Here is a 12,310-nt window from a genome sequence, read left to right on the forward strand (position 1 = left end):
TTTTTGGTTTCCAATATGTTTGCTTTCACTGGAAAAGTGGTTTCTTTTCCTTCTTTTTCTCATGTTCAAAAATAAGTAGATTATTTTTAGCTCATATTTTTCCTTTTGAACTTGCATTTGGGCACTAAGTCAACACAGGAGAATTCTGCTTCAAAGGATGGATGTCTCAGAAATGACAGGCAATAAAGAGGGAACTGAGTGACAGTAGTTCTGCAACCCCTGCATAAAGTGCAATGCACCACATTCAGAAGAGGACATAGGAACCAAATGTAAGACTTCTGACAAACTGGGGAACTTGGAATCTACAGCTCAAATCCTTGTCATCTTACATCTGACTTTGGAGACATGTATTAAAAAGTTCGTCTGAAGACCCCAGTGTCCCCAAGGTGCCTTTAGTTCTCTAAGGCAGTTTCTGCCATTTCTTCTTTGGTTGTGAAAATGCCCTTGGCTGATAGACTATGCAGACTGGGCTATATGATCTGGGGTGCTCTACTAAGACCTTTACATTGTGGTATGGGAGTTGCCTGAAGTGAGAATGGGAGAACAAGGGGATGCACCATAAATCTGTGATTACACAGGCCTGATAGCAGCACAAATGATGGTTCTGTAACCATGCTGGGATATCAGGTTCAAGAGAATAGATAAAAGTCATTTTTATAATCAGCTATGTCACTAAAATTATCAAGGACAAACTGGGCTAAAGGAAGGAGTTCATTCCTTACATGCTGAGGTGCTGCATGGATGCCACACTGAGAAAATTGAGGGGCAGTTCCTACAGGTCCCTTATCACGTGCTACAACAGATTGTTGTGTCTCACAAAGACCCAGGTCCCTTTAGCACCTCTGAAAAATGAGGTGATTTTTATCCAGGTGACTGATTATAGATTCAGATACTTGTAAGTTTAAAATACTGGTCCAGTTAAGGAATGAAGAAAAAAAAATACTGTCTAATAATATGATTGCGAAATCAGGGGGTTTTGGGCAAGGTAAACTGTCATGTGTTAGCTTGCTTCTAAAACCGAATTTGTTTTCTGTGTTTCTGTGGGAAATCAGAGGATGTTATAAACTGAGTCATGCAGTTATTGACTTTAGCAAGCACACAACTGATATAAATAGAGAAACACTTTTGAGCCTTGGACAGAAGAAGAGATTGAGAGGTCTTCTAGCAAGGGCTGATAGGACAGGGAGGCAAAGATGAAGACAAAGATCCTTCCTTTCATTGGGTTACTATATGTTGCATGTTCTTGTGCTTTCCCAGTGGTTCCAGAAAAAGAAAAAGAAGATATGCAATTGGCTAAGGTAAGGACTACAGACAGAACTTAAGAAATACTTTATTGAGAAAAAGAATATAGTGATGTATTAGTGATGTATTTTATTAACAACTCTCTGCATTTGAAAAGAAACGTTTATGTTCTAAATTGTTGCTTTTTCTTCCCCATCAGAAATATCTGCAAAATTTTTATGATTTTAAAGAAGAGAAAAATTCTCTCTTTAAAACAAAGAACCTCAATCACATGGCTGACAAAATCCGAGAAATGCAATCATTCTTTGGGCTAGAGGTGACTGGGGAGCTGAATCCTGAGACGCTGGACATTATGAAGCAGCCTAGATGTGGAATACCAGATGTCCGTTCATACAGCACCTTCCCACAGAGCCCTAGGTGGAAGAAAGAAGATGTCACATATCGGTAACATATATTAAAGATGATTCTCTGTACACAACTGGGAAGCTTTGTGAATACCAGGCAGAAGTAATGCCAACAGGTTCTTTAGTGTTTTAATCCATTCCTGTATTTCTCCATACTAAAAGCCCCATTCAGGATGAAAGGGCCATGAATGTGGGGACTATTCATATCCTTTACTTTAGGCTTCCAATCAGTGATGAAATTACCAGAAAAAGGAGTTTACATTAGCTAGTTAACAGCCTACTAAATAATATACTCAGTGACTAGAAGGGATACAATATATATATTAGGATTTCTGAAAGACAAGAAAGAAAATTGTGAAAACTTCCTTTGTTATGTAAGCAAATAATTTGAAAATAAGCAACTTGAGATGCATAAATGATAATAACCACTGACTAAAATATTTGATCTTGATACTATGTGCCCCAGCCACATGTGATCTGGTTGTTTTTAATTCCTTTTGCCTTATTTCACAGGATTTTGAACTACACTCCAGACATGCTGCAAAGTGATGTAGAGGAAGCAATTGCAAAAGCCTTGCAACTCTGGAGCAGTGTCACCCCTTTGAGATTCACCAGGCTCTTCACTGGTCAAGCAGATATAATGATCTCCTTTGCATCTGGATGTAAGTGGACTCCCTGGCCTGGGAATGATAAGGTTTTGTCATTTTTTCTTACAGAGATGATGAAAAGCATCACTTTTTTTCCCTTTTTTTTAGTTCATGGTGACTTCTATTCCTTTGATGGTCCAGGAGGAACTCTGGCTCATGCCTACCCCCCCGGCAATGGGATAGGAGGAGATGCCCACTTTGATGAAGATGAAAACTGGACAAAATTTACTACCTATAATGGTAGGTAACCTTAAATAATGTGTTGCCTGTTTTTTGTTAGACAGTGTTGTCTTGAAGACACTGCAAATCACAGATCCCGTGGCAGTAGTTCCAGTATTTACTGAGATATAAGATGTCAGTGTAATTTAGTAAAATGATTCTGCATATTTTGACCCAGGCTGCAGTCATGGCAGTCCCCTGAAGTTAATGCACAGACTGCAATTACAACCCTAGTCAAGGAAATGAGATTAGCATGAAACAGCAGTATTGGGTAATCATGACATTGTAAGGCAGGGAATTTTCACCCTCAGGTAATGACCTCAAAAGTTGTAATATTAAGCTCTCAGGTTTGGGGGTTTTTTTCCTGATTTGAAGTGATGCAAATCTTTAAACTCTGCAAAGGAAAAAGAAAATCTTGAGTTTGTTGGCAAATACAATTAAATATAACAGTGCAGTGTTCTGGTTTTCAGCAATGTCCAGGGATGATGTTACATGTTACTGGTCTTTGTGAAGTAGTCACCAGGTGAATTCCATGTCATTTATGATTCCCAAAATCTGACCGGATGACTAAAATGTTCTCACCCAGTTTTCAGTCATTATTAACATTAAAGAAACTTTGATTCTTTGTTGGCAGGAACATTTCTGCAACATGAACAAAAACTGTTCCCAGATTCCTTTCCCCATGAGAAATAAATGTTTGGAATTCAAAACTGATTTCTCCTTCAAGATGCCAGAGAACCTCTTACTCAGGACATAGTTAGATTTTGCTGTTTTATTACGACCGTTAACAATATATCATGCATGAGAGGATCACACCTGTATCTCACTGTCATGCAAGAAAATGTATTCAGTGTTTGATCTTTGTGCTGGATTTTTTTTAGGATACAACTTATTTCTTGTTGCTGCTCATGAGTTGGGCCACTCACTAGGTCTTGGTCATTCTGATGTCTTCGGTGCTTTGATGTATCCTATATATATGGCTAGGGATACCAGGGACTACAGGCTTCCTCAAGATGATATTGATGGCATTCAGGCCCTCTATGGTAAGCAAGAAGCATAATTTTTCTTTTGGATGATAGATAAGCATTTATAATTAATTTTACCCATCAGCTAAAATGTACTGGAACTGGGGTTGTTTAGTCTGGAGAAGAGGAGGCTGAGGGGAGACCTCATCGCCCTCTACAGCTACCTGAAAGGAGGTTGCAGAGAGCTGGGGATGAGTCTCTTTAACCAAGTAACAAGTGATAGGACAAGAGGTAATGGCCTCAAGTTGCACCAGGGAAGGTTTAGACTGGATATTAGGAAGCATTTCTTTACAGAACGGGTTGTTAGGCGTTGGAATGGGCTGCCCAGGGAGGTGTTAGAGTTCCCATCCCTGGAGGTGTTTAAGAGTCGGGTCAACATAGTGCTGAGGAATATGGTGTAGTTGGGAACTGTCAGTGTTAGGTTAATGGTTGGACTGGATGATCTTCAAGGTCTTTTCCAACCTAGACGATTCTGTGATTCTACTGCAAGAAGGATACTGAGATTTAATTTCCTGATATTATTTTTGAGGAAATCTCTTGGTTTCTTTGTGGCTAAGAGTCTACATCTGCAAAATGGAATCTGTGGACTATATCCATGCCAGTAAGTCAAAAGGTCCAAGAGCCTTTCTCCAATGACACCAGAGGAATAGCCCATGTCTGTAGTATTAAACTCTCTTAACTTCCACAAAAGGGTGGTTACATGCACAACTGCCTTTTGGAAATGCATTGACTAAATGCATTAAGAGACCAACAACTTGTCAAGACAAAACAATTCCAGAGACCATTTTAACAGTCAGCAGCACAGATAGCCAAGTTAAATTGCCCAGGAACTTTCCCTAGCATTAATTTACTAGTTGAGTTTTAACCTTAAGAAACCTATAGATTTGGCTCCATACAGTACATACTGAAGCTCTGCAACATGAAACACTCTAATTCACCTTCCAATTCTATACTTATCTATTTCCCAAAGGACCCCCTAGGGAATCTCCTGCACTTCCAACAAAAACTTTTTCCCCACAAAGACCAACTGAAATGACATCTGCAGAAGCACCAACTGAAGTGTCACCCCGGGAGGAACCAACAGAAATGACACCTTCCAAAACCCCCACAAGACCAGAGGACTGTGATCCTCATTTGACTTTTGATGCTATCACTACCCTTCGTGGGGAAATACTGTTCTTCAAAGGCAGGTAAGTGCTTTCATTTCTAGCAACGCCTTTTTGTGAGACTCACAAAAGCAAAGCATAAACTTCAGTTCAAGGAGTTTATCTTCCCTTGGTTACAAAGGAAGATAGTTCTTTCTGAAAGTACTGGGGCAACTTTACAAAATTTTACTAGCCCAGCTGGGCTGGGTGAGTAATGTGGTTTACTGACAGGTGAGTAAAATGTTTTAAACCATCATACATCATCACCCATGTCTGTTAAATTTGTACATGGCTGAATAATCTCAGTGTCACACCTCAGCCTGAAGCTGCTTTGCATGCAGTGCCATCCTTGTCACACCATCCCCCATGTGGGTCAGGGAGCTGTGGAAAATGTCACTGCTGACTTTTAGTGACACTCTGACCTAGGAGTTTGCACTGGACCGCAGCCCAGTACTGTCTGTAGGGAGCCCTTGCTGTCACAGGTGTCCATTTTTTGGGTACACTCTGACACTGGGCACTGTAGTGGGTTGTTGGTTGGGCACATCCACCCTGGTGAGGGACAACAGCACAACAGGCCCAGGGTTTCACCCACTTCTTGGGTTGGTAATTGTGTTTTGATTGAACAAACTTCCTTTGATGATGTGCACCTGACTTCCCTTCTAAAACACATGATAAAGAATTGTAGCTTAAAAACGTAATAATTTTCAGAGAAGAGGAGGAAGGAGCAGTTCCTCCTTAAATTGGGTTTTAACATGTTTCTCAAGAATGTTTAATGAACATCACATGTTGTCTTGGGCAAGCTATCAGGGTGCCTGTGGAGAGGTCTAGGTGCCTCTGCTTGAGCCAAGTGTTTGGACAAGATGACCTCCAGAGGTCCTTTCCAACCTCAACCATTCTGTGACCTCAGAACAACCTGTAGTAAAGGGAAAATGTCTATGAGACAACAGGGCAAAGCGAAGCACTGCATCCCAAAAGGGAAGATAACTCTGCCTCATAGGGAGGATTGGATCCAGCACCTAGACAGTAGGATTTAAAGTACATTTCTGGGCTACAGATCTCCTAGTGAAATACAGACAATGAAACAGTGCTGTTTTCATTTCTATCAGCTACGTCTGGCGCAAAAGTCCATATTTCTCAGACATTGAGCACGACACCATCTCCTCATTCTGGCCACCACTGGCAGCTGGCTTTGATGCTGCTTATGAGGTTGACAAGAAGGATCGAGTGGTATTTTTTAAAGGTATTTTTCTTACATATCCATCAGTCCTTTTTATGAATGAAGTTATAATAGTACTGCTAATGTTATGTAATAATAATGAAATAATATTATACTAATACTAGTACTAGTACTGATATAAGATATTCTTAATATTTAAATCCATTTTCAGTTTGAAAATGCTGTTACCGTCATTAACAAATACTGTTTCACAACAGCCCTGTACAATATGATATTACTCTTTTCAGTGAGAGACATCATAGCTGAGATAAAATTGATTGCCTACATTAAGTTATTTAAATACATTTTTAAAGGTGTGACACACACCTAGAAAATATGTTGAATTTTAGCTATTGAGTATATAATACTCTAATGACTATATAAAGTGGAAAATCCAACAGCTCTGAAATATTCAAACTTATGTGTGTCCTAGAGGGTCATGTTCTCAGCTGGACTTTTGTGCTATTTGGTGGTATTTACTACACAGAAAGCTCTGGGGCTTTGAAGAAAAGGAGCTCAGCCTCCTCAGGAATCCCTACTAACTTTTTCTGGTTTTCTTGCAGATGACCAGTACTGGGCTGTCAGTGGCTACAGAATAGAGCCAGGCTTCCCCAAGCCTATTCAGAACCTGGGTTTCCCCACCAGTGTTGGGAAAATTGATGCAGCTGTTCATGATCAAAATACGAAGAAAACCTATTTCTTTGTAGGCAGCAAGTACTGGAGGTAATGTTCATTTCTGTTTTATACAGCAGATAATCAAAATAGCTTTTAAAATGTCAAGTTATATTAGTATTTGTACAGTAAGTTTATGGCATCTTGTTGTCAGCCTTCACAGCCAGTATAAAGCTGAAACTCAGAGGCAATTACTTATGTCTTTTCATAGAACAAAGTCTGTAACACCTGAGATAAATACAACATCTATTTATTCCTACCAGTCTGTGATTAACAGACAAATGAACTTTGTTTATTCGTTAGGAAACAGTATTACATGAACTTAGTATAAAAAGATAATGCGAGTAGACTTTGTCATCATGTCATGTATTCACTCAGTAGCTATTAAGGGGTAGAAGTGTTCTCTGAAATTTATAAATGAAAAATCTATTAAGAAAGTTATGGAAGGAGACTAAAATATTTGCTTTTTAAGAAACAGTTCAGATAAGCAGTAATATTAGCCCTAATAATTAATCTATAATATTATCTTGAAAGAGTATTATTACACCAGAAGTTTACATTCATCTCATGAAGTCACTTCATAGATTGGATGCTGTAAAATTAAAATATTTGGTTTGAATAATTGTTTAAGTTTATTACTCAGTATAAGGCCCATCCAGCCTTATTATCAGTCTTAGGGAATGGTAGTGAACTATTTAGTCTGATGTTCTGAAAAAAGCCTTGCATAGGCCACCAAATATGTAAATATTCACACAGCCAGGATTTATAGAGTTCTATGAGATCACAGATGCACACAGTTACTGGATTTTTAGCTGGGAGTAGGCTTATTTAGTAAAAATTCCACTTGGTTTCAACATTGAACATCACAAGATTTTTTCTTGTTTTCATGCAATTTCTTTATTTAGTTTCAATGAAAATACCCAATCAATGGAAAGGGGATATCCAAGAAAAATAGCAGCTGACTTCCAAGGAATTGGCTACGCAGTTGATGCTGTCCTTCAGAAAAATGGTAAATAACTTAAAATATAATTAAAAACAAAACAAAAAACCACCAAACAAACCCCAAAAAGTATGTGTTTCAAATACATATATATTTGTTCTGATATTTTTTAAAAACACCCAAGAAAATAGCAAGTGTATATCAATAAGTATGCAAAAAGAAAATATTAATTTGCCAGTATTTTGTCCTTCCAATTCTAGGACATTTCTACTTTTTCCATGGATCAAACCAGTATGAGGTTGACATCAAGAACAGGAAACTCATCCGTATAATGAAGAGCAACAGCTGGTTTAATTGCTAGAAAAATTAAGTGATGGTGCAGGGCTGTATTTGTACCAGAAATGTTTTTTCATGTTCTTTGGTTATAAACAATATCATTCAGCTGTTACTGTGCATCCAAGTCTGAAATTATGACCTTTGATAGTTCTAATTTAAAACCTTCAAAATGTAAAACTTAATGTACAGTTTTTATTTATTTTGTTTTCCAACTATTTATTAATCAAGTTGTTTTTGAGTAATAAAGTATTTTGCTCCAGTATAGCAGTGTTCTTGTGTTCTGGTTCAGTCCACTGGAGACAAGGCATCTGATATAACCAGACACAAGCCAGAATGGCACCAGGACCCCACCACTATTTTTAGCAGGGCTTAGGGTCCATGGGGGAAGGTTAAAGAGAAGCAGTAGTAGGTGGGCAGTTTCAACAGGCAATAAGAAGTGACCTGGGGGACAGAGGAGGTCAACAGAGAGAAACAATGTGGGGGAGGCAGAAGAGGTAGGAGGAGATCCTACATGATGGTGTGGGAAGGTCTATGGAGAGACCGGTGGCTGTAGCTCACTTGCCATGACTCCATGCCATGGGGACAGAGGGGTCAGGGCAGGGATGGGGATGGGTGCCTGCTGGTAGATGGGAAACATGGCAATGGGCTGGGAGGACCACAGTGACATTGTGGATGGTTTTGGTGGGCAGACTCACTGGTACAGCAGGATAAGAGTGACCAAAGAGAAGGGTAGCTGTCCAGTTTGGGAATGGAGGCACACAGGCAGGGTGGTAAGTGATGATATGGTCATGGGGTCCTAAGAAGTCAGGGGATTACACCTGTTGAGCTATCACCATGTGTCATGGGAATGGAGTCAAGGCTGACAGTCCAGCCAACAATGCTGGACAAAAAGCCACTGACAAGAACCACTTCCCAAACAAGCCAAAGTGATAGGTAAAACCCCAGGATTTTCATGTAACTACCAGAGACAAATCCTCCAGAGGAAGAGTGGTGAGACAGAGTCAAAAGCACATGCGCTTCCTCCATCCACCTTGTTTGGGTCCCCCTCAAAGGGTAACAGATCAGTGACTTAAGCACCCCTTGGGCTGTAAGAAAACTTGGCTGAAGTCTGTCCTCCCCTTGCAGGTATTTGATCACATCTCTTACAACACTGCTCTGATGATATGATTACACAAGGAAGTTGAATCCTCCTCATTATTCCTCTTTCTCTAGCAGGACAGGCAAAGGCAGCAAGAGGAGATAGGAATGGCTGATGAGGACAGACTTCCAGTGACCACAGCTCAAACCCCATTAGACAAAGGTGAGATTTGCTCCCAGTCTTCTGCACAGGGCAGAACCCTCAGATCTGGTCAAAACACCTACTAACATCTGTCCACCATCCATCAGGGCCAGAGGAAGCCATGTGTCTCACAGTGTACCCACAGACCCACTGTGCTAGCAGACAAGACCGAGGATGGGCAGCCAAGACACTGCCGTGTCTGATCTTGGAAAACCTCTTCTCTGCCATGTTCTGCTCCTCATGCATGCTTTGTGCCATGCTAGATATGCAGTGAGCACCACTAAATCAAGGTCTAAACCCAACCTAGGTGAGAAATTAAGCCATGAATCTAAGCAGGGCTTAAAAGTAGGGACTGAACAGTTCAGCATTGCCACAAGGGCAGTGGTGCACCATGGTGAAGTCATGGACTGACAAGTGGGTGAGCTCACCTGGCAGCAGTCCAGGCAGGGCAGAGACACAGGAAAACTGGTGTTTCCTCAACATCTCCCAGTATCTTTCTCAATAGCTTGTGCTGTGTACACAGCCTGTCCAGAAGAAAATTCAGTCCAAGGACTTTAGATACCTCCAGGGTTGGGCAGGGCTCTTGTGAGTCCTGCTTGTATATAAATAATGGAGTTAATTCCCTTTGATTTTAAAAATGCCTATACACTTTGATATCCTAACTAGATACCTTCTTGTATGTGAGGGCTACCTTCAGAAATCAGGCCTTTAGGCTCTAGTTGGTGGCTAAGACTTGAAAGCTGTTAAGGAGGAACTGAAAAGAACATTTCAACAATGGCAAAGCAGAACACTGACAACGTTTACAACAGCTCACCTTGGCCATTATATTAACTTATTTCTCTTACATAAGGCTGGTATTGTGTTTTAGTTATGACCTCAAGGAAACAGCTAAACTAAAAGAGTTCCCCCACCTCTAGGTATTAATTAGTTTAAACTACTAGTATCTGAAAAATGAATGATATTTACTTGGCTGTGAAGGAGAATCTAGAGTGTCTGGTGTTTTGGTCTAACCTGGACCATAAATGGAAGACAACATGGCATGGATTTCACCTGGACAAGGGGACTGGTGAGATGTGTTAACCATGGATTTTCTATCTTTATTTCTGCTTTGTTAATGTCTTAAACTTTAGCAAGAAAGAACATTACTTTTGGTTTGGGAAAAGCAATTAAATTCCTGGCAAATGGTATAAAAAGATGTAATTCAGACGGGTTTGGAAACAGGAGTGCTGGAGGTGCCTCTCTACACTTAGTGGGCAAAAGAAGATTTCTTGTAACTCATAAATTGAAAATTTCTTGTAACTCATATTTTGTTATAACTCATAAATGATTCCTGGAATTAAAGGTTCTTGGATAGCAGCAGGGGAAATTTATCCATAAACATAATTTCAAGTACTCATCTTCTATGAGTCTGAGACCAAGCACACAAAAACAGACACACACAAAAACCCCCAGTTACACCTGGAATTCTTGACTGCACAACTGTTGTCCCAGATGCAATCTCTTGTACAGGAAAACTCAGGCATCAGTGTCTTAATGACTTCACTGACAGTTTAATAAGGCCCCTATGGAGTATAAACTATGTGAGCTTGTAACAGTACATACTAGCACACAATGTCGGGAGGACAAGAAGCAAAGAGTCTGGGGAGCATCTGCTCTCCTGGAACTTCAGTCACATATGCTGGGGACTTCTAAAGCTATGGTAAAGCAATGGGCTCCAGACCTGGACATCCGACAGTTCGGGCACAATCACTCGCTCTGCAGCTGAAAGACTGGTTTAGACCCACTAGCAGCAACTGTCAGAAGTTGCTTTTTGGTAAGGAGAATGAGTGTGTTAAAAGAAGTTTTTGGATATATTGGGGCAAGAATCTCCTGCATTTCTTCTTCCTGAGGAAATGCAGGAGATTTTCAAGACAGCCTAATTTTCAAGACAGTTGCCGTGGTTGTAGAGGAAATTTGGAAATAGATGTCTAATGCTGTTCTCTGTGCCTGGGATTTAAGATCTTTTTGGGCAGGTTTTGCATACAAAGCAAGACTCTACTCACAGGGACAGAAAACATTGCCACAAGCAAGAAGAAAATGAAGAATTAAGCTGCCAGGAGGCCCTGAAGACTCAGCACTGGAGAGCAAGGGTGACCTGTGTGCAAGCTGACTGGGACAAGAGGGGCTCTGTCAGTGAGTCAGCATTACCGTGCTGGAGATGGATGACTGTTATATAAAAGCCAGAAGTAGGTCACACACTTGTCTTCATCAGCAATAAGATATTTTTGGGTCTAGGTTTGTGCAGCCAGGTCTGAGGGTTTGCAGCACAGCCAGGAAGGAGGTGCCAAAGGCTCTGAGTTAAGCACCACTCTTTGGCAGCACAGGCTGAAGCTGCAGTTTTGCAGCTCAGAAGCTTCCTGTGCACAATCCTGTTCTTCCAGGTTTTGGCCAGGGTTCCTACACTGCTACACTGGAGTCCAGCCTGGCCAGGACACCAAGGGTGCATAAGGCAGAGGAGTGGGGCAGTTTCAAGCTCCGCGTAATTAAGCCCTTGTCTTTTGCAGAACAAACCAACGTAGTTATGTCCTGATGAGGCTCTTTCATTTTTCTTTTCTCTATACTACAGTATGCATTAGTTTTTAAATATGTAAACTGTACATTAGCAATAACCTTGCCAAAAAAGAACAATATTTTAACACTTCTTGTCAGTGTTACATGTCTTTCTCTGGTACAGCTAGCAGGGGCTGGGGCTGTGGGAATCCATCCAAGGCAGAAGATTGACTGAAAGAGGGAAAGATAAGGGTAATCTTAAGAGATTATCCAGGCACTTTTAAAGGTTGAAAGAAGGAGAACATAACAATTTTCACACTCACTTCTTTAAGCCAAAACAAGAGATTGTCATTATATGTTGTACTACTTCTGCATGAAGTCACCTCAAAGAATGACATCAAAGATCTCTGTGGTTATGGAATATTCTTCGTAAAGCATATACTAGGTGATTGGAAAATGCTTCAGGAGGTGATTGATCTATTGAGGGAAATGGTGAATAATATCAAGAAAAGTGAGAAAGAGGTTGACAGAGTAGAAAACAATGTATTTGAGAAGTCTGCTGATCAGAAATCTGTATAAATTTCATCAATAGCTTCCTAGGTGTTTTTGATGGCTTCTAATGGCCCTTTCATTAGAGAAACATGAGTGAGGAAAAT

General features: G+C 40.4%; 1 protein-coding gene across 1 annotated transcript; it reads left to right on the forward strand.

Moving 5' to 3' along the window:
• The first annotated feature begins 1,193 nt into the window (after positions 1-1,193).
• LOC141940262 (stromelysin-1-like) lies at positions 1,194-8,100 on the forward strand. Its single transcript, XM_074861038.1, has 10 exons — positions 1,194-1,298; positions 1,442-1,686; positions 2,160-2,308; positions 2,402-2,533; positions 3,394-3,555; positions 4,508-4,727; positions 5,789-5,922; positions 6,462-6,621; positions 7,476-7,579; positions 7,771-8,100. Exons 1-10 carry the CDS (start codon positions 1,194-1,196, stop codon positions 7,869-7,871), a joined length of 1,512 nt encoding a protein of 503 aa, XP_074717139.1. The 3' UTR covers positions 7,872-8,100.
• Positions 8,101-12,310: the final 4,210 nt, after the last annotated feature.

Source organism: Strix uralensis, chromosome 2 (assembly GCF_047716275.1).
Source record: "Strix uralensis isolate ZFMK-TIS-50842 chromosome 2, bStrUra1, whole genome shotgun sequence".
Classification (NCBI taxonomy): Eukaryota; Metazoa; Chordata; class Aves; order Strigiformes; family Strigidae; genus Strix; species Strix uralensis.

Bases quoted from the DNA above. Each gene is read 5' to 3' on its own strand.
- LOC141940262 (XM_074861038.1), top strand. From the start codon at position 1,194: ATGAAGACAAAGATCCTTCCTTTCATTGGGTTACTATATGTTGCATGT. The intron at 1,299-1,441 runs GTAAGGACTACA...CTTCCCCATCAG, and splicing joins AAGATATGCAATTGGCTAAG to AAATATCTGCAAAATTTTTA. The intron at 6,622-7,475 runs GTAATGTTCATT...TTCTTTATTTAG, and splicing joins GTAGGCAGCAAGTACTGGAG to TTTCAATGAAAATACCCAAT.